At 44.7% G+C, this 22,607-nt stretch overlaps 2 protein-coding genes across 4 annotated transcripts; one reads left to right on the top strand and one right to left on the bottom strand.

Moving 5' to 3' along the window:
• Positions 1–9,875: 9,875 nt before the first annotated feature.
• Positions 9,876–11,948, bottom strand: LOC138911455 (uncharacterized). 3 transcript variants are annotated; one of them, XR_011417074.1, is made up of 4 exons: positions 11,926–11,948; positions 11,265–11,858; positions 10,737–11,208; positions 9,876–9,963 (listed from the first exon to the last, which is right to left on the bottom strand). XR_011417074.1 is itself a non-coding variant. In XM_070210708.1 (4 exons), the coding sequence occupies exons 2-3, from the start codon at positions 11,581–11,583 to the stop codon at positions 11,274–11,276; spliced, it is 252 nt and encodes an 83-aa protein (XP_070066809.1). In that variant the 5' UTR covers positions 11,584–11,858; positions 11,926–11,945; the 3' UTR covers positions 10,645–11,208; positions 11,265–11,273. The 3 variants fall into 3 exon arrangements, 2 of the variants coding, with proteins under 2 accessions (XP_070066809.1, XP_070066808.1); XM_070210708.1 differs by lacking the exon at positions 9,876–9,963 and having other exon boundaries at positions 10,645–11,208; positions 11,265–11,409; positions 11,468–11,858; positions 11,926–11,945; XM_070210707.1 differs by lacking the exon at positions 9,876–9,963 and having other exon boundaries at positions 11,178–11,409; positions 11,468–11,858; positions 11,926–11,945.
• A 4,523-nt stretch (positions 11,949–16,471) lies between these two features.
• Positions 16,472–17,338, top strand: LOC138911449 (nuclear transcription factor Y subunit beta-like). Its single transcript, XM_070210659.1, has one exon. It carries the CDS (start codon positions 16,472–16,474, stop codon positions 17,336–17,338), a length of 867 nt encoding a protein of 288 aa, XP_070066760.1.
• The last annotated feature ends 5,269 nt before the right edge of the window (positions 17,339–22,607 follow it).

The following is a 22,607-nucleotide window of genomic DNA, read 5'->3' as shown; positions in this document are numbered from 1 at the left end:
TAATCGACAACCAGCCACCACAGATACAATGGCTAATTCTACCTGAGCTGCAACACGAACACCTGCAGCGGCAGCATCAGGAACTAATACGGACGGCAGAGCCGGCCCCAGGGGCCATAATACAATCGGCTATAGATACCGATGAATTGCAACTAGAGCGCAGCCTTGATATGTTGGAGCAGGCACTGGGACAGGAGATGGATGAAGCGCTCATTATTGCAGGAAATAATATTCAAATTGAAATGCAGCAGCGGCTCGCAGACAATGAGTCAGTGCAGCTGAATACAAATGAGCTGCAAATGCAGCATGGCCAACGGCTATGCGGCAGCAGCACTAACAATACAAATGCTACTAATACTAACAATGTAAACAATGATAATGATAGTGATTTTGATAATGATGAATTTGAATTGTTCTTGTCAACTTACCTGCAGAAGAAGGCTGAATTGAATCCCTCGTTGGTACACTCAGTACAGCCTGGCCCGCTCTCCATGCGGCGGCAAAATAACTTATATCCCTCGCTGGTCTATATAGTACAGCCTGGCCCGCTCTCCCTGCGGCGGCAAAACGATCTACATCCCTCGTTGCAGCCTGAGACTGAGCCCGGCCCGCTTTCTCCGCGGTGGCATAACTATGTCCATCCAACGATGCAGCAGCAACTGCAGCCTGATTCGCTTCCTGAGCGGCGGCAAAACAATACAAATTCCGAGCAGTTGCCACTGGATATGCCTGGGCTCATTGTGGAGCGCCTGGTTGACAGATGTCCAACGACGCAGCAGCTGATGGAGCCTGGCCCCCCCTGAGAAGCTGGAAATGCAGCTGGTGCCTGTGCGGGGGCAGCCTGGGCCATCACGGCCGCCTTCGATGACCGAGCATGATTTGCAGCAACGACAATCGACGCCTGTAAAGCGAAAGGTTGAGAATTTAATGCTGCCTGCAAAACGTAGATGCACTTACCAAATGGCGTCAATTCGGAGGCGACTGCAAGGGCCGCTCCAAGATGAGCTGCTGCCTGACAAGCGGCAGTGGCAGCAGCAGCGTATCGGCCAGGAGGCACTGGCTGTGGCTGGGCCATATCCGATGTTTTTCACAGCAGCCATACCTGAAAAACGAAAAAGGCAATTTAGACGGACTCCGCAATGTAGGAAAAAAGCACGTACCTGCCTCCCAGCACACGCGGAACTCGTGCGGGCGCCCCTGCAGACGGAGCTGCAATGGTCAATGGCCATGCTCCGGCCTCGAAGAAGTCCAAACTGGCCGGCTGAGCGTGGCCCATATGGAATCCAAAATGCACACCATGTGCACGACACTTTTATATGCAGCGACTCCTGTCTGCATAGTGGTGTCCATAAGAAGCGGCAGCACAATCCAATAAGCCAGCGGAGGCGTCGTCGGATGCGGTCAAATGCCCATGCGAGGCTTATTGCGCATCAGCAAATGAATGCGTCGGCGCCTGTGTGGCGGCCTGTACATGGCTGGCGGCGCCTGGCGCATAGAAAAGCGCGACCTCTGAGCGCAATTATCAAATCTGATAGCAATTTCGACATAAATCTGTAAAAAGAAATATTTATAATTAGTTATATGTTAAGAAATTAATTTTTGCAAAAATGCGACTTACCTCTGTTAAAAAGTTTTCGATTTCCACGTTGCGACGGAAAAAAAAAAATGTATATGCAGAGCACATGTAGTCAAATCTAACTGTATATTGCGTAGCGTTGCCACCTATGCAGTGTTGCCACACTGACAGTTTTAAGTTGTTAAAGCAATTTAGTATTATTAGGGAATTAGTACTTTTAGTCTTTTAGTATTTTAGTATAAGTATTTATTGTATTTAGTACGTAAGTTCAATACAGACACATTCTATGTGTCTAACAACATGTTTATAGAGTTAGGATACAATGTTGCCAAATAATGTTCTTATATGTTGCTAAAGTGAAAGTAATGGAAAAGAATAAAACAAGTCACGGAGGAATTTCATTCCACTGCTGACATATATTGTGCTCGGATGCACTCAACTAAAAAAACTTAAAAACTTAAAAACTTAAAAAAATCAACTTAAAAAACTTAAAAAACCTAAATAAAAAAAACCGAAAGGCTTGATTGCGCTCGGACGCACTCATCTATTTAAAACAAAAAAAAAAAAATAAATAAAATAAAATAAAATAAATAAATAAAAAGTCAATTAAACCAAAACCAAACCAAAAAGAAATTAAAATCAAATAAAGACATTGCGCTCGTACAGTGCAAGTGCAATTTATGTGGCACACAAACACACATACTCGGCATATAAAATATATATTGTGCGCATATAAAATGGAAATGCGCTATCGAATCAACTAGTAAATATGGAACACAATGCAAATAAAAGTGGAAAGCCCTCTGAGGAGTGGCTAAATAGAGATCCTGGGATTGTGCAGGTGCAATCTGAGGATATAAATCGTGTGCATAATGAGGCCAAACGTCTTGGTTATGTGCCGGCAAATATGGCAGCCGCTGGCGTCACTAATACAAGTGCAGGTGAAAATGTGAAGCGCACAACAGAGAGAAGTGAAATACAGGGTGATATTTCTGATGAGACTATCTTAACTTGCGAAAGTGCTACCTCAGCATTCTCTGAGACGGCGCTTTCTCATATGTTCTGTGATAGCGATGAGGACACTAACTGGACAAATGCTATAGTTGGAATTGAGAGAAGAGCGGTGGGAGCAGCAACAACAACTACAGGATCTACTTGCCAGCAAGTGCAACAACAGCAACAGACGCCAATTCTCGCGGCAGAAGTGCCGCTAAATGATCCGCCATTTCTGCCTGAGTCAACAGGGGCAGCAACTACAACAAGTACAAGAACAACCACTAGCGCAAATGTCATAGCTAACCTAGAAGGCAATGTTCCGCCATCTTTGCAAATGTCAACGCCTACGCTGACAATAGCAACCAATACCAACACAGGTGACGCGCAAAAATTGGCGCCAACGCTAAGTGAATGTGCAACAGGAACAACAAGTGGTCGCTTGCGTGATGCTGCTAAGGTGACAATGGCGGCAAAAATAAATGGCGCTAAGTGTAGAGTGACTATGCCAATGAAGCAGCAGCGTAAAGTAATGCGCGCTGCTAGCTCTCTTGGCCCTAATAATTTGCAAAATGCAATGCAATCTAACTTGCAGCCTATTGTTAGATTATACAATATTGCAAGACCAAAAAATAATTTAGCCAAAAATGCCATGCCCGGTGGGGAGGAAGGCAACATGAACATGGACATTGATGCCAACACCAGTAGTGATGGATATTCGGAGGTAATTATTTCGGATGATGAAGCAACAGAGCAGCAAATAGGCGGCAAGCAGGTAGCTAGTGAAGTTCAGGAAGCGCAACCGCAGTTAGGTCAAAGTATTAAAATTCCAACACTTTTTGTGCCCAATGTAAAAGAAATTCAGCCACTAATGGAGAAATTAAATAACGCACAGGGCGTCAATAAATTTACAACAAAATGTACCCAGGGTGATGGGATTAGAGTACAATGTAAAGATTTCAGCACATATAACGCCATATTGGGCTTATTAAATACAGAAAATATACCTATGCACACACACCAGCCGAGAAGTGAGCGTGGCTACAGGGTTATATTAAAACATTTGCACAGTTCGACTCCATGCGACTGGTTGCGTACCCAATTGGGAGAATTGGGTTATGTTGTCAGATACGTTAACGTCATGAAGCATCGATTTAGTGGCAAGCCATTGAACATATTTGAAATAGAGATTGAGCCAAGAGTGGATGGTGGTCATACAAAAATATGTAAATTAAACGAATTAGGTAATCAGCATGTCGCTGTGGAAAGACAACATAAAAGTGCTGACCCAGTACAGTGTCATAGGTGTCAGGCATTTGGTCACAGCAAAAACTATTGCCGTCGGCCATTTGTCTGCCTTAAATGTGCCGGTGAGCACCCAACAACAATGTGTGCCAAGGATAGGGACACAATTGCTAAATGCGCCAACTGTGGAGAGGGGCACATTGCCAGTTACAAAGGATGCGCTGTATTCAAACATGCGCAAAGTTTAATAAACATAAATCGTATTCGTGGCCGGCAACAAAAAAAGCAGCAACAGCAGCAGCAACGAAATACAGTCAATATGCTCGTACAGCAACAGCAGCAACAGCAACAACAACAACGGCAACAAGTAGTAAATCAGCAACAACAGCAATGCAACGATGATAACATACAGCGACAACGAAACGTACAACAGCAACGGCTGCCGAACAATATGCAAGTCAACGGTACGGTGCAACAAAAGCCTCCAAAGCAGCAGCAACGTCAGCCGGAGTCTCCAATACGGCAGCAGGCGTCTCAGCAGATATCAAACCCGAATACAAATCCAAACACAAAAAGTAGGACATACAGCCAAGTAGCCCGTGGTGTTGGTGGTGTTAAAATCCGTAATCCTGCATCAAGGCATCTTGAAAAGCTACAGGAGCAGCTTCGTACGGAGCAGCAGCAAAAACGGCAGCAACAACAACATCCGTGGCAGCAACAGGAACACTATCGCCAAATCCAGCAGCGCCATCAAGAGCAGCGCCATCCTCAGCAGCAGCAGCGCAACCAAAACCAGCAGCAGCGTATCCAAAACCAACAGCAGCGCTTCCCAAGTCAACAAACCCAACAACAACAACAACAGCCCACGCGAATTGTACAGGTGCCAACACACAACGAGCAATCACAACAACAGCAGCAACACCAAACTCCGCAGATTGATTGTCCGCTTATGAGAGCGTTGGAGCGGAACGCCAATATCGTCGAGGAGATGGGTAAAAAGATTGATAATTTACTAAATGTATTATTTAAATTTGTCGCCAATACGTTTAAAAATGCCCAACCATTACATATGCCCATGCCTATACAGAATAGTACCATTGTAGAAAATAGACCTATTGATAGCGATTGTCAAATGGCAGGCAGCCACACTATGTATGAAGCCAATGACACGAATAATAATGAATAATCTGAATAGTAGCCCTAATAATTTGAATACAACTTCTACCACTAATAGCAACTTAGATGCATATAGCGGCAATCAGGTAGGCAGCCCCTTTAGGATTGCCTACTGGAATGCTGCAGGGGTGGGGAATAAGTTACTAGAATTAGAACTGTTTATCCAACGCCACAAAATTGATATAATGATGATAATAGAGACTCGTATTAATACTAGCGCAAATACAATTATTAGCTCGAATGTTTTGAAGATTAATGGGTACCTCACATACTTTGCTACCCATCCAGATAACTACAAAAGTGGAGGTGTAGCAATCTTAGTTAAAAATGATATTAAGCATATCGCTTTGCAGCCAATATCGGAAAATTTTATGCAGTGTGCTCCAATTGCCTTGATGAGTAGCGAGAGGAATAAAAATAGAATAATAATTGCAGCTATATACTGCCCACCACAGCCTAAATGGTCTTCAGAGCAATTTAGCAGGCTATTCAAACACATAGACGATGGATGCAATGGCTCATCTGGCTTTATGCTATGTGGGGATTGGAACGCTAAGCATACCTGGTGGGGCAATATACGAGGATGCAAACGCGGGAAGGCGCTAATGGATAGCGTACACAAGAATAGGCGCTATAATATCCTAGCTACCGGCGGTGCCACTCACTATCCATATGACAGGCGGAAAATGCCGTCGGCAATTGACTTTGCCGTATATGGCGGACTACAAAATGCGCGACTAAGAACGTATACGACGACAGACTTAGATTCGGACCACTTGCCTGTTCATATTGAAATGGGCATAGAAGGGCTAAATGTTGCTAATATGATGAAAGGAAATCGTAAAATATTGCTGCCAGTGAATGCGAACATAAAAAAGTTCCAAGAGTACTTAAATCGACGCATATTGCTAAACATTGAGATAAGATCAGGCGCCGATATAGAGGACGCTGTTGACATCCTAAATAAGAATATATATGAGGCAGCAGCAGACTCAATACGAGAACAACGGCATGGGCAGGATAAACTGTACCGACGAACGAATAGCGGACAATATAGGCTTAATGGGCACTTACGAGGACTGATAAAGATGAAGCAGGTATATAAAAGGCAATTAATGCTTTTGCGTTGTCCGAATGAAAGAAAAATGTATAGACAAGTACAAAACCGGCTAAAGAAAGAGCTATGTCTGTCAAAAGTGAATACTATGAATGAGTTATTGAAGCAGATTGATGTTCAGGATCGCTATAAAATGCAAAAATTATGGAGGCTAACAAATAATTTGAAAAGGCAGCCGCAACCAAATTGGCCGCTAAAGTTAGAGATAGCTAGTGGCAGTAGTTGTAGGAGAAACGGCAATATAACGTGGACACGAAGTAATGAGGAGAAGGCTGAAGCGTTTGCATGTCATTTGGAGAAACGCTTCACACCAAATCTGACAAATACACAGGTTGTGCGTAACCTGATTGCAGATGAGCTATTAGAGCTAAAGCGAAAAAAGCTGGAGCAATTCGAAGAGAATACAGATAGTATGTCCGTTCTGCCATTTCGTCCGATAAGTGTTAGCGAGACTATGCTAGAGATAGATATGCTAGAGTTAAATAAGTCTCCTGGCATGGACAATATTGACAATAGGGTTATTAAATCGTTGCCTGAGAAGGCGGTTATATACTTAGTACTTATATTCAATTGTATATTGAGGTATGGGTTTTTTCCTAGGCAATGGAAATGTGCAGAGATCAGTATGATATTAAAGCCTGGTAAAAGTACAGGAGAGATATCGTCATATAGACCAATTAGTCTACTAGCAGGTTTCTCAAAATTGTTTGAGAAACTGCTGCTGAATAGGCTATTCGAATGCAAAGAGTTTGCAAATGCTATACCAAGCCACCAATTTGGGTTCAGAAAAGACCATGGTACCGAGCAGCAGCTGGCCCGTGTGACTCAATATATATTGAATGCTTACGAGAAGCGACAATATTGCTCGGCTGTATTTATTGATATCAGCGAAGCGTTTGACCGTGTATGGCACGCTGGGCTATTAGTAAAATTAATAAAATTGCTACCACTTGCACTGTACAACGTGCTGGAAAGCTACTTGGCTGAGCGAATATTTATTGTAAAATGCAACGACGGCATAAAGTCAAGGCCTGGAAAAGTGTGTGCAGGCGTACCCCAGGGCAGTGTGCTCGGGCCTATACTATATACAATATTTTCTTCAGACATGCCACTACCTAGACTTGTAATGAAAGAATATGCATCGTTCGAACCCAATAAGATGCAGCTATCAACATATGCTGATGACACAATAGTTATGTGTGCATCCCAAAATATATTGGAGGCAGTGAATCTAAATGAAAAAATACTTAATACATTTGATGCGTTGGGCAGAGAAATGGTGCATAAAGATAAATAGTAGCAAAACAGCGCATGTAATGTTTAGCACGCGGAGGCTGGATGCAACACTAGTAAGGCTGTGTCCAATGATAAATGGACAAACGATCGAAAATAACGGGCGGCACCGATACTTGGGCTTAGTATTGGATAGAAAACTGACACTGAATATACACATAACTCAGCTTTGCATAAGGCTGCGTGGAGTACACAAAAAGCTGGACTGGTTGCTGGGAAAAAATAGTAGGCTAGCTAGAAATTGCAAGGCTGTGGTATATAAGCAGCTGATCGCACCTATATGGCAATATGCGCTTCCTGTATGGGGAGCACTGGTATCAAATTCGCAAATAAAAAGGATAGAAACAATGCAGAATAAAATCTTGCGGGCATGCATGAATGCCAGTTGGTATACAAGGAATCAGACGTTGAGGGATACGTATGGGATAAAAAGCGTAGATGAAGTATATCAGTTGGCTAGCGATAGATTTGCGAAGTCACTAAGCTGTCATCCGAACATTGAAGCTCGGAAACTGATACTAGAGCCATTTATACCAGTGCGGCTACTAAGGCCCAGGTACACGGAGCAATTGGATAGATGCATGGCGCCACTACGGCAGCAGCAGTTAACACCGCAGAGAGAGGTAGCTGAGGAGAGGTTGCCAACGCTGCTGCAGCTAGAAGAAGATGAGCAAGAGGCTGAAAGGAGGGCCGCTATGCTTGCCGAGTGGGAACAGAGGCGAGCTATGGGGCCACCAAAACGCTTTGATGAATGCACAATAAACATGCTTCGTCGCAAACTTAAAGCGGGCACAATAACTCGCGAAAACTTAATGCTGCTAATCGACAACCAGCCACCACAGATACAATGGCTAATTCTACCTGAGCTGCAGCACGAACACCTGCAGCGGCAGCATCAGGAACTAATACGGACGGCAGAGCCGGCCCCAGGGGCCATAATACAATCGGCTATAGATACCGATGAATTGCAACTAGAGCGCAGCCTTGATATGTTGGAGCAGGCACTGGGACAGGAGATGGATGAAGCGCTTATTATTGCAGGAAATAATATTCAAATTGAAATGCAGCAGCGGCTCGCAGACAATGAGTCAGTGCAGCTGAATACAAATGAGCTGCAAATGCAGCATGGCCAACGGCTATGCGGCAGCAGCACTAACAACACAAATGCTACTAATACTAACAATGTAAACAATGATAATGATAGTGATTTTGATAATGATGAATTTGAATTGTTCTTGTCAACTTACCTGCAGAAGAAGGCTGAATTGAATCCCTCGTTGGTACACTCAGTACAGCCTGGCCCGCTCTCCATGCGGCGGCAAAATAACTTATATCCCTCGCTGGTCTATATAGTACAGCCTGGCCCGCTCTCCCTGCGGCGGCAAAACGATCTACATCCCTCGTTGCAGCCTGAGACTGAGCCCGGCCCGCTTTCTCCGCGGTGGCATAACTATGTCCATCCAACGATGCAGCAGCAACTGCAGCCTGATTCGCTTCCTGAGCGGCGGCAAAACAATACAAATTCCGAGCAGTTGCCACTGGATTTGCCTGGGCTCATTGTGGAGCGCCTGGTTGACAGATGTCCAACGACGCAGCAGCTGATGGAGCCTGGCCCCCCTGAGAAGCTGGAAATGCAGCTGGTGCCTGTGCGGGGGCAGCCTGGGCCATCACGGCCGCCATCGATGACCGAGCATGATTTGCAGCAACGACAATCGACGCCTGTAAAGCGAAAGGTTGAGAATTTAATGCTGCCTGCAAAACGTAGATGCACTTACCAAATGGCGTCAATTCGGAGGCGACTGCAAGGGCCGCTCCAAGATGAGCTGCTGCCTGACAAGCGGCAGTGGCAGCAGCAGCGTATCGGCCAGGAGGCACTGGCTGTGGCTGGGCCATATCCGATGTTTTTCACAGCAGCCATACCTGAAAAACGAAAAAGGCAATTTAGACGGACTCCGCAATGTAGGAAAAAAGCACGTACCTGCCTCCCAGCACACGCGGAACTCGTGCGGGCGCCCCTGCAGACGGAGCTGCAATGGTCAATGGCCATGCTCCGGCCTCGAAGAAGTCCAAACTGGCCGACTGAGCGTGGCCCATATGGAATCCAAAATGCACACCATGTGCACGACACTTTTATATGCAGCGACTCCTGTCTGCATAGTGGTGTCCATAAGAAGCGGCAGCACAATCCAATAAGCCAGCGGAGGCGTCGTCGGATGCGGTCAAATGCCCATGCGAGGCTTATTGCGCATCAGCAAATGAATGCGTCGGCGCCTGTGTGGCGGCCTGTACATGGCTGGCGGCGCCTGGCGCATAGAAAAGCGCGACCTCTGAGCGCAATTATCAAATCTGATAGCAATTTCGACATAAATCTGTAAAAAGAAATATTTATAATTAGTTATATGTTAAGAAATTAATTTTTGCAAAAATGCGACTTACCTCTGTTAAAAAGTTTTCGATTTCCACGTTGCGACGGGAAAAAAAAAAAAAAATGTATATGCAGAGCACATGTAGTCAAATCTAACTGTATATTGCGTAGCGTTGCCACCTATGCAGTGTTGCCACACTGACAGTTTTAAGTTGTTAAAGCAATTTAGTATTATTAGGGAATTAGTACTTTTAGTCTTTTAGTATTTTAGTATAAGTATTTATTGTATTTAGTACGTAAGTTCAATACAGACACATTCTATGTGTCTAACAACATGTTTATAGAGTTAGGATACAATGTTGCCAAATAATGTTCTTATATGTTGCTAAAGTGAAAGTAATGGAAAAGAATAAAACAAGTCACGGAGGAATTTCATTCCACTGCTGACATATATTGTGCTCGGATGCACTCAACTTAAAACAATAAACATGCTTCGTCGCAAACTTAAAGCGGGCACAATAACTCGCGAAAACTTAATGCTGCTAATCGACAACCAGCCACCACAGATACAATGGCTAATTCTACCTGAGCTGCAGCACGAACACCTGCAGCGGCAGCATCAGGAACTAATACGGACGGCAGAGCCGGCCCCAGGGGCCATAATACAATCGGCTATAGATACCGATGAATTGCAACTAGAGCGCAGCCTTGATATGTTGGAGCAGGCACTGGGACAGGAGATGGATGAAGCGCTCATTATTGCAGGAAATAATATTCAAATTGAAATGCAGCAGCGGCTCGCAGACAATGAGTCAGTGCAGCTGAATACAAATGAGCTGCAAATGCAGCATGGCCAACGGCTATGCGGCAGCAGCACTAACAACACAAATGCTACTAATACTAACAATGTAAACAATGATAATGATAGTGATTTTGATAATGATGAATTTGAATTGTTCTTGTCAACTTACCTGCAGAAGAAGGCTGAATTGAATCCCTCGTTGGTACACTCAGTACAGCCTGGCCCGCTCTCCATGCGGCGGCAAAATAACTTATATCCCTCGCTGGTCTATATAGTACAGCCTGGCCCGCTCTCCCTGCGGCGGCAAAACGATCTACATCCCTCGTTGCAGCCTGAGACTGAGCCCGGCCCGCTTTCTCCGCGGTGGCATAACTATGTCCATCCAACGATGCAGCAGCAACTGCAGCCTGATTCGCTTCCTGAGCGGCGGCAAAACAATACAAATTCCGAGCAGTTGCCACTGGATTTGCCTGGGCTCATTGTGGAGCGCCTGGTTGACAGATGTCCAACGACGCAGCAGCTGATGGAGCCTGGCCCCCCTGAGAAGCTGGAAATGCAGCTGGTGCCTGTGCGGGGGCAGCCTGGGTCATCACGGCCGCCATCGATGACCGAGCATGATTTGCAGCAACGACAATCGACGCCTGTAAAGCGAAAGGTTGAGAATTTAATGCTGCCTGCAAAACGTAGATGCACTTACCAAATGGCGTCAATTCGGAGGCGACTGCAAGGGCCGCTCCAAGATGAGCTGCTGCCTGACAAGCGGCAGTGGCAGCAGCAGCGTATCGGCCAGGAGGCACTGGCTGTGGCTGGGCCATATCCGATGTTTTTCACAGCAGCCATACCTGAAAAACGAAAAAGGCAATTTAGACGGACTCCGCAATGTAGGAAAAAAGCACGTACCTGCCTCCCAGCACACGCGGAACTCGTGCGGGCGCCCCTGCAGACGGAGCTGCAATGGTCAATGGCCATGCTCCGGCCTCGAAGAAGTCCAAACTGGCCGACTGAGCGTGGCCCATATGGAATCCAAAATGCACACCATGTGCACGACACTTTTATATGCAGCGACTCCTGTCTGCATAGTGGTGTCCATAAGAAGCGGCAGCACAATCCAATAAGCCAGCGGAGGCGTCGTCGGATGCGGTCAAATGCCCATGCGAGGCTTATTGCGCATCAGCAAATGAATGCGTCGGCGCCTGTGTGGCGGCCTGTACATGGCTGGCGGCGCCTGGCGCATAGAAAAGCGCGACCTCTGAGCGCAATTATCAAATCTGATAGCAATTTCGACATAAATCTGTAAAAAGAAATATTTATAATTAGTTATATGTTAAGAAATTAATTTTTGCAAAAATGCGACTTACCTCTGTTAAAAAGTTTTCGATTTCCACGTTGCGACGGGAAAAAAAAAAAAATGTATATGCAGAGCACATGTAGTCAAATCTAACTGTATATTGCGTAGCGTTGCCACCTATGCAGTGTTGCCACACTGACAGTTTTAAGTTGTTAAAGCAATTTAGTATTATTAGGGAATTAGTACTTTTAGTCTTTTAGTATTTTAGTATAAGTATTTATTGTATTTAGTACGTAAGTTCAATACAGACACATTCTATGTGTCTAACAACATGTTTATAGAGTTAGGATACAATGTTGCCAAATAATGTTCTTATATGTTGCTAAAGTGAAAGTAATGGAAAAGAATAAAACAAGTCACGGAGGAATTTCATTCCACTGCTGACATATATTGTGCTCGGATGCACTCAACTAAAAAGCGGGCACAATAACTCGCGAAAACTTAATGCTGCTAATCGACAACCAGCCACCACAGATACAATGGCTAATTCTACCTGAGCTGCAGCACGAACACCTGCAGCGGCAGCATCAGGAACTAATACGGACGGCAGAGCCGGCCCCAGGGGCCATAATACAATCGGCTATAGATACCGATGAATTGCAACTAGAGCGCAGCCTTGATATGTTGGAGCAGGCACTGGGACAGGAGATGGATGAAGCGCTCATTATTGCAGGAAATAATATTCAAATTGAAATGCAGCAGCGGCTCGCAGACAATGAGTCAGTGCAGCTGAATACAAATGAGCTGCAAATGCAGCATGGCCAACGGCTATGCGGCAGCAGCACTAACAATACAAATGCTACTAATACTAACAATGTAAACAATGATAATGATAGTGATTTTGATAATGATGAATTTGAATTGTTCTTGTCAACTTACCTGCAGAAGAAGGCTGAATTGAATCCCTCGTTGGTACACTCAGTACAGCCTGGCCCGCTCTCCATGCGGCGGCAAAATAACTTATATCCCTCGCTGGTCTATATAGTACAGCCTGGCCCGCTCTCCCTGCGGCGGCAAAACGATCTACATCCCTCGTTGCAGCCTGAGACTGAGCCCGGCCCGCTTTCTCCGCGGTGGCATAACTATGTCCATCCAACGATGCAGCAGCAACTGCAGCCTGATTCGCTTCCTGAGCGGCGGCAAAACAATACAAATTCCGTGCAGTTGCCACTGGATTTGCCTGGGCTCATTGTGGAGCGCCTGGTTGACAGATGTCCAACGACGCAGCAGCTGATGGAGCCTGGCCCCCCTGAGAAGCTGGAAATGCAGCTGGTGCCTGTGCGGGGGCAGCCTGGGCCATCACGGCCGCCATCGATGACCGAGCATGATTTGCAGCAACGACAATCGACGCCTGTAAAGCGAAAGGTTGAGAATTTAATGCTGCCTGCAAAACGTAGATGCACTTACCAAATGGCGTCAATTCGGAGGCGACTGCAAGGGCCGCTCCAAGATGAGCTGCTGCCTGACAAGCGGCAGTGGCAGCAGCAGCGTATCGGCCAGGAGGCACTGGCTGTGGCTGGGCCATATCCGATGTTTTTCACAGCAGCCATACCTGAAAAACGAAAAAGGCAATTTAGACGGACTCCGCAATGTAGGAAAAAAGCACGTACCTGCCTCCCAGCACACGCGGAACTCGTGCGGGCGCCCCTGCAGACGGAGCTGCAATGGTCAATGGCCATGCTCCGGCCTCGAAGAAGTCCAAACTGGCCGACTGAGCGTGGCCCATATGGAATCCAAAATGCACACCATGTGCACGACACTTTTATATGCAGCGACTCCTGTCTGCATAGTGGTGTCCATAAGAAGTGGCAGCACAATCCAATAAGCCAGCGGAGGCGTCGTCGGATGCGGTCAAATGCCCATGCGAGGCTTATTGCGCATCAGCAAATGAATGCGTCGGCGCCTGTGTGGCGGCCTGTACATGGCTGGCGGCGCCTGGCGCATAGAAAAGCGCGACCTCTGAGCGCAATTATCAAATCTGATAGCAATTTCGACATAAATCTGTAAAAAGAAATATTTATAATTAGTTATATGTTAAGAAATTAATTTTTGCAAAAATGCGACTTACCTCTGTTAAAAAATTTTCGATTTCCACGTTGCGACGGGAAAAAAAAAAAAATGTATATGCAGAGCACATGTAGTCAAATCTAACTGTATATTGCGTAGCGTTGCCACCTATGCAGTGTTGCCACACTGACAGTTTTAAGTTGTTAAAGCAATTTAGTATTATTAGGGAATTAGTACTTTTAGTCTTTTAGTATTTTAGTATAAGTATTTATTGTATTTAGTACGTAAGTTCAATACAGACACATTCTATGTGTCTAACAACATGTTTATAGAGTTAGGATACAATGTTGCCAAATAATGTTCTTATATGTTGCTAAAGTGAAAGTAATGGAAAAGAATAAAACAAGTCACGGAGGAATTTCATTCCACTGCTGACATATATTGTGCTCGGATGCACTCAACTTAAAAAGCTCGGATGCACTCAACTTAAAAAAACTTAAAAAACTTAAATAAATAAAAAAAAACCGAAAGGCTTGATTGCGCTCGGACGCACTCATCTATTTAAAACAAAAAAAAAAATAAATAAAATAAAATAAAATAAATAAATAAAAAGTCAATTAAACCAAAACCAAACCAAAAAGAAATTAAAATCAAATAAAGACATTGCGCTCGTACAGTGCAAGTGCAATTTATGTGGCACACAAACACACATACTCGGCATATAAAATATATATTGTGCGCATATAAAATGGAAATGCGCTATCGAATCAACTAGTAAATATGGAACACAATGCAAATAAAAGTGGAAAGCCCTCTGAGGAGTGGCTAAATAGAGATCCTGGGATTGTGCAGGTGCAATCTGAGGATATAAATCGTGTGCATAATGAGGCCAAACGTCTTGGTTATGTGCCGGCAAATATGGCAGCCGCTGGCGTCACTAATACAAGTGCAGGTGAAAATGTGAAGCGCACAACAGAGAGAAGTGAAATACAGGGTGATATTTCTGATGAGACTATCTTAACTTGCGAAAGTGCTACCTCAGCATTCTCTGAGACGGCGCTTTCTCATATGTTCTGTGATAGCGATGAGGACACTAACTGGACAAATGCTATAGTTGGAATTGAGAGAAGAGCGGTGGGAGCAGCAACAACAACTACAGGATCTACTTGCCAGCAAGTGCAACAACAGCAACAGACGCCAATTCTCGCGGCAGAAGTGCCGCTAAATGATCCGCCATTTCTGCCTGAGTCAACAGGGGCAGCAACTACAACAAGTACAAGAACAACCACTAGCGCAAATGTCATAGCTAACCTAGAAGGCAATGTTCCGCCATCTTTGCAAATGTCAACGCCTACGCTGACAATAGCAACCAATACCAACACAGGTGACGCGCAAAAATTGGCGCCAACGCTAAGTGAATGTGCAACAGGAACAACAAGTGGTCGCTTGCGTGATGCTGCTAAGGTGACAATGGCGGCAAAAATAAATGGCGCTAAGCGTAGAGTGACTATGCCAATGAAGCAGCAGCGTAAAGTAATGGCCCTAATAATTTGCAAAATGCAATGCAATCTAACTTGCAGCCTATTGTTAGATTATACAATATTGCAAGACCAAAAAATAATTTAGCCAAAAATGCCATGCCCGGTGGGGAGGAAGGCAACATGAACATGGACATTGATGCCAACACCAGTAGTGATGGATATTCGGAGGTAATTATTTCGGATGATGAAGCAACAGAGCAGCAAATAGGCGGCAAGCAGGTAGCTAGTGAAGTTCAGGAAGCGCAACCGCAGTTAGGTCAAAGTATTAAAATTCCAACACTTTTTGTGCCCAATGTAAAAGAAATTCAGCCACTAATGGAGAAATTAAATAACGCACAGGGCGTCAATAAATTTACAACAAAATGTACCCAGGGTGATGGGATTAGAGTACAATGTAAAGATTTCAGCACATATAACGCCATATTGGGCTTATTAAATACAGAAAATATACCTATGCACACACACCAGCCGAGAAGTGAGCGTGGCTACAGGGTTATATTAAAACATTTGCACAGTTCGACTCCATGCGACTGGTTGCGTACCCAATTGGGAGAATTGGGTTATGTTGTCAGATACGTTAACGTCATGAAGCATCGATTTAGTGGCAAGCCATTGAACATATTTGAAATAGAGATTGAGCCAAGAGTGGATGGTAGTCATACAAAAATATGTAAATTAAACGAATTAGGTAATCAGCATGTCGCTGTGGAAAGACAACATAAAAGTGCTGACCCAGTACAGTGTCATAGGTGTCAGGCATTTGGTCACAGCAAAAACTATTGCCGTCGGCCATTTGTCTGCCTTAAATGTGCCGGTGAGCACCCAACAACAATGTGTGCCAAGGATAGGGACACAATTGCTAAATGCGCCAACTGTGGAGAGGGGCACATTGCCAGTTACAAAGGATGCGCTGTATTCAAACATGCGCAAAGTTTAATAAACATAAATCGTATTCGTGGCCGGCAACAAAAAAAGCAGCAACAGCAGCAGCAACGAAATACAGTCAATATGCTCGTACAGCAGCAGCAGCAACAGCAACAACAACAACGGCAACAAGTAGTAAATCAGCAACAACAGCAATGCAACGATGATAACACACAGCGACAACGAAACGTACAACAGCAACGGCTGCCGAACAATATGCAAGTCAACGGTACGGTGCAACAAAAGCCTCCAAAGCAGCAGCAACGTCAGCCGGAGTCTCCAATACGGCAGCAGGCGTCTCAGCAGAGATCAAACCCGAATACAAATCCAAACACAAAAAGTATGACATACAGCCAAGTAGCCCGTGGTGTTGGTGGTGTTAAAATCCGTAATCCTGCATCAAGGCATCTTGAAAAGCTACAGGAGCAGCTTCGTATGGAGCAGCAGCAAAAACGGCAGCAACAACAACATCCGTGGCAGCAACAGGAACACTATCGCCAAATCCAGCAGCGCCATCAAGAGCAGCGCCATCCTCAGCAGCAGCAGCGCAACCAAAACCAGCAGCAGCGTATCCAAAACCAACAGCAGCGCTTCCCAAGTCAACAAACCCAACAACAACAACAACAGCCCACGCGAATTGTACAGGTGCCAACACACAACGAGCAATCACAACAACAGCAGCAACACCAAACTCCGCAGATTGATTGTCCGCTTATGAGAGCGTTGGAGCGGAACGCCAATATCGTCGAGGAGATGGGTAAAAAGATTGATAATTTACTAAATGTATTATTTAAATTTGTCGCCAATACGTTTAAAAATGCCCAACCATTACATATGCCCATGCCTATACAGAATAGTACCATTGTAGAAAATAGACCTATTGATAGCGATTGTCAAATGGCAGGCAGCCACACTATGTATGAAGCCAATGACACGAATAATAATGAATAATCTGAATAGTAGCCCTAATAATTTGAATACAACTTCTACCACTAATAGCAACTTAGATGCATATAGCGGCAATCAGGTAGGCAGCCCCTTTAGGATTGCCTACTGGAATGCTGCAGGGGTGGGGAATAAGTTACTAGAATTAGAACTGTTTATCCAACGCCACAAAATTGATATAATGATGATAATAGAGACTCGTATTAATACTAGCGCAAATACAATTATTAGCTCGAATGTTTTGAAGATTAATGGGTACCTCACATACTTTGCTACCCATCCAGATAACTACAAAAGTGGAGGTGTAGCAATCTTAGTTAAAAATGATATTAAGCATATCGCTTTGCAGCCAATATCGGAAAATTTTATGCAGTGTGCTCCAATTGCCTTGATGAGTAGCGAGAGGAATAAAAATAGAATAATAATTGCAGCTATATACTGCCCACCACAGCCTAAATGGTCTTCAGAGCAATTTAGCAGGCTATTCAAACACATAGACGATGGATGCAATGGCTCATCTGGCTTTATGCTATGTGGGGATTGGAACGCTAAGCATACCTGGTGGGGCAATATACGAGGATGCAAACGCGGGAAGGCGCTAATGGATAGCGTACACAAGAATAGGCGCTATAATATCCTAGCTACCGGCGGTGCCACTCACTATCCATATGACAGGCGGAAAATGCCGTCGGCAATTGACTTTGCCGTATATGGCGGACTACAAAATGCGCGACTAAGAACGTATACGACGACAGACTTAGATTCGGACCACTTGCCTGTTCATATTGAAATGGGCATAGAAGGGCTAAATGTTGCTAATATGATGAAAGGAAATCGTAAAATATTGCTGCCAGTGAATGCGAACATAAAAAAGTTCCAAGAGTACTTAAATCGACGCATATTGCTAAACATTGAGATAAGATCAGGCGCCGATATAGAGGACGCTGTTGACATCTTAAATAAGAATATATATGAGGCAGCAGCAGACTCAATACGAGAACAACGGCATGGGCAGGATAAACTGTACCGACGAACGAATAGCGGACAATATAGGCTTAATGGGCACTTACGAGGGCTGATAAAGATGAAGCAGGTATATAAAAGGCAATTAATGCTTTTGCGTTGTCCGAATGCAAGAAAAATGTATAGACAAGTACAAAATCGGCTAAAGAAAGAGCTATGTCTGTCAAAAGTGAATACTATGAATGAGTTATTGAAGCAGATTGATGTTCAGGATCGCTATAAAATGCAAAAATTATGGAGGCTAACAAATAATTTGAAAAGGCAGCCGCAACCAAATTGGCCGCTAAAGTTAGAGATAGCTAGTGGCAGTAGTTGTAGGAGAAACGGCAATATAACGTGGACACGAAGTAATGAGGAGAAGGCTGAAGCGTTTGCATGTCATTTGGAGAAACGCTTCACACCAAATCTGACAAATACACAGGTTGTGCGTAACCTGATTGCAGATGAGCTATTAGAGCTAAAGCGAAAAAAGCTGGAGCAATTCGAAGAGAATACAGATAGTATGTCCGTTCTGCCATTTCGTCCGATAAGTGTTAGCGAGACTATGCTAGAGATAGATATGCTAGAGTTAAATAAGTCTCCTGGCATGGACAATATTGACAATAGGGTTATTAAATCGTTGCCTGAGAAGGCGGTTATATACTTAGTACTTATATTCAATTGTATATTGAGGTATGGGTTTTTTCCTAGGCAATGGAAATGTGCAGAGATCAGTATGATATTAAAGCCTGGTAAAAGTACAGGAGAGATATCGTCATATAGACCAATTAGTCTACTAGCAGGTTTCTCAAAATTGTTTGAGAAACTGCTGCTGAATAGGCTATTCGAATGCAAAGAGTTTGCAAATGCTATACCAAGCCACCAATTTGGGTTCAGAAAAGACCATGGTACCGAGCAGCAGCTGGCCCGTGTGACTCAATATATATTGAATGCTTACGAGAAGCGACAATATTGCTCGGCTGTATTTATTGATATCAGCGAAGCGTTTGACCGTGTATGGCACGCTGGGCTATTAGTAAAATTAATAAAATTGCTACCACTTGCACTGTACAACGTGCTGGAAAGCTACTTGGCTGAGCGAATATTTATTGTAAAATGCAACGACGGCATAAAGTCAAGGCCTGGAAAAGTGTGTGCAGGCGTACCCCAGGGCAGTGTGCTCGGGCCTATACTATATACAATATTTTCTTCAGACATGCCACTACCTAGACTTGTAATGAAAGAATATGCATCGTTCGAACCCAATAAGATGCAGCTGTCAACATATGCTGATGACACAATAGTTATGTGTGCATCCCAAAATATATTGGAGGCAGTGAATCTAAATGAAAAATACTTAATACATTTGATGCGTTGGGCAGAGAAATGGTGCATAAAGATAAATAGTAGCAAAACAGCGCATGTAATGTTTAGCACGCGGAGGCTGGATGCAACACTAGTAAGGCTGTGTCCAATGATAAATGGACAAACGATCGAAAATAACGGGCGGCACCGATACTTGGGCTTAGTATTGGATAGAAAACTGACACTGAATATACACATAACTCAGCTTTGCATAAGGCTGCGTGGAGTACACAAAAAGCTGGACTGGTTGCTGGGAAAAAATAGTAGGCTAGCTAGAAATTGCAAGGCTGTGGTATATAAGCAGCTGATCGCACCTATATGGCAATATGCGCTTCCTGTATGGGGAGCACTGGTATCAAATTCGCAAATAAAAAGGATAGAAACAATGCAGAATAAAATCTTGCGGGCATGCATGAATGCCAGTTGGTATACAAGGAATCAGACGTTGAGGGATACGTATGGGATAAAAAGCGTAGATGAAGTATATCAGTTGGCTAGCGATAGATTTGCGAAGTCACTAAGCTGTCATCCGAACATTGAAGCTCGGAAACTGATACTAGAGCCATTTATACCAGTGCGGCTACTAAGGCCCAGGTACACGGAGCAATTGGATAGATGCATGGCGCCACTACGGCAGCAGCAGTTAACACAGCAGAGAGAGGTAGCTGAGGAGAGGTTGCCAACGCTGCTGCAGCTAGAAGAAGATGAGCAAGAGGCTGAAAGGAGGGCCGCTATGCTTGCCGAGTGGGAACAGAGGCGAGCTATGGGGCCACCAAAACGCTTTGATGAATGCACAATAAACATGCTTCGTCGCAAACTTAAAGCGGGCACAATAACTCGCGAAAACTTAATGCTGCTAATCGACAACCAGCCACCACAGATACAATGGCTAATTCTACCTGAGCTGCAACACGAACACCTGCAGCGGCAGCATCAGGAACTAATACGGACGGCAGAGCCGGCCCCAGGGGCCATAATACAATCGGCTATAGATACCGATGAATTGCAACTAGAGCGCAGCCTTGATATGTTGGAGCAGGCACTGGGACAGGAGATGGATGAAGCGCTCATTATTGCAGGAAATAATATTCAAATTGAAATGCAGCAGCGGCTCGCAGACAATGAGTCAGTGCAGCTGAATACAAATGAGCTGCAAATGCAGCATGGCCAACGGCTATGCGGCAGCAGCACTAACAATACAAATGCTACTAATACTAACAATGTAAACAATGATAATGATAGTGATTTTGATAATGATGAATTTGAATTGTTCTTGTCAACTTACCTGCAGAAGAAGGCTGAATTGAATCCCTCGTTGGTACACTCAGTACAGCCTGGCCCGCTCTCCATGCGGCGGCAAAATAACTTATATCCCTCGCTGGTCTATATAGTACAGCCTGGCCCGCTCTCCCTGCGGCGGCAAAACGATCTACATCCCTCGTTGCAGCCTGAGACTGAGCCCGGCCCGCTTTCTCCGCGGTGGCATAACTATGTCCATCCAACGATGCAGCAGCAACTGCAGCCTGATTCGCTTCCTGAGCGGCGGCAAAACAATACAAATTCCGAGCAGTTGCCACTGGATATGCCTGGGCTCATTGTGGAGCGCCTGGTTGACAGATGTCCAACGACGCAGCAGCTGATGGAGCCTGGCCCCCCCTGAGAAGCTGGAAATGCAGCTGGTGCCTGTGCGGGGGCAGCCTGGGCCATCACGGCCGCCTTCGATGACCGAGCATGATTTGCAGCAACGACAATCGACGCCTGTAAAGCGAAAGGTTGAGAATTTAATGCTGCCTGCAAAACGTAGATGCACTTACCAAATGGCGTCAATTCGGAGGCGACTGCAAGGGCCGCTCCAAGATGAGCTGCTGCCTGACAAGCGGCAGTGGCAGCAGCAGCGTATCGGCCAGGAGGCACTGGCTGTGGCTGGGCCATATCCGATGTTTTTCACAGCAGCCATACCTGAAAAACGAAAAAGGCAATTTAGACGGACTCCGCAATGTAGGAAAAAAGCACGTACCTGCCTCCCAGCACACGCGGAACTCGTGCGGGCGCCCCTGCAGACGGAGCTGCAATGGTCAATGGCCATGCTCCGGCCTCGAAGAAGTCCAAACTGGCCGGCTGAGCGTGGCCCATATGGAATCCAAAATGCACACCATGTGCACGACACTTTTATATGCAGCGACTCCTGTCTGCATAGTGGTGTCCATAAGAAGCGGCAGCACAATCCAATAAGCCAGCGGAGGCGTCGTCGGATGCGGTCAAATGCCCATGCGAGGCTTATTGCGCATCAGCAAATGAATGCGTCGGCGCCTGTGTGGCGGCCTGTACATGGCTGGCGGCGCCTGGCGCATAGAAAAGCGCGACCTCTGAGCGCAATTATCAAATCTGATAGCAATTTCGACATAAATCTGTAAAAAGAAATATTTATAATTAGTTATATGTTAAGAAATTAATTTTTGCAAAAATGCGACTTACCTCTGTTAAAAAGTTTTCGATTTCCACGTTGCGACGGAAAAAAAAAAAATGTATATGCAGAGCACATGTAGTCAAATCTAACTGTATATTGCGTAGCGTTGCCACCTATGCAGTGTTGCCACACTGACAGTTTTAAGTTGTTAAAGCAATTTAGTATTATTAGGGAATTAGTACTTTTAGTCTTTTAGTATTTTAGTATAAGTATTTATTGTATTTAGTACGTAAGTTCAATACAGACACATTCTATGTGTCTAACAACATGTTTATAGAGTTAGGATACAATGTTGCCAAATAATGTTCTTATATGTTGCTAAAGTGAAAGTAATGGAAAAGAATAAAACAAGTCACGGAGGAATTTCATTCCACTGCTGACATATATTGTGCTCGGATGCACTCAACTTAAAAAAAACTAAAAAAAAACTAAAAAACAAGT

The sequence above is a fragment of the Drosophila virilis genome, chromosome 6 (genome assembly GCF_030788295.1).
Source record: "Drosophila virilis strain 15010-1051.87 chromosome 6, Dvir_AGI_RSII-ME, whole genome shotgun sequence".
Lineage (NCBI taxonomy): Eukaryota > Metazoa > Arthropoda > Insecta > Diptera > Drosophilidae > Drosophila > Drosophila virilis.
This window is presented reverse-complemented; position numbering and strand designations above follow the sequence as displayed.

Excerpts from the sequence above, each read along its gene's own strand:
- LOC138911455 (XM_070210708.1), bottom strand. The coding sequence starts at position 11,583 with ATGGGCCACGCTCAGTCGGCCAGTTTGGACTTCTTCGAGGCCGGAGCA. Across the intron at positions 11,410-11,467 it reads CCGCGTGTGCTGGGAGGCAG|GTATGGCTGCTGTGAAAAAC; the intron begins GTACGTGCTTTT and ends TTCGTTTTTCAG.
- LOC138911449 (XM_070210659.1), top strand. The coding sequence starts at position 16,472 with ATGCTCGTACAGCAGCAGCAGCAACAGCAACAACAACAACGGCAACAA.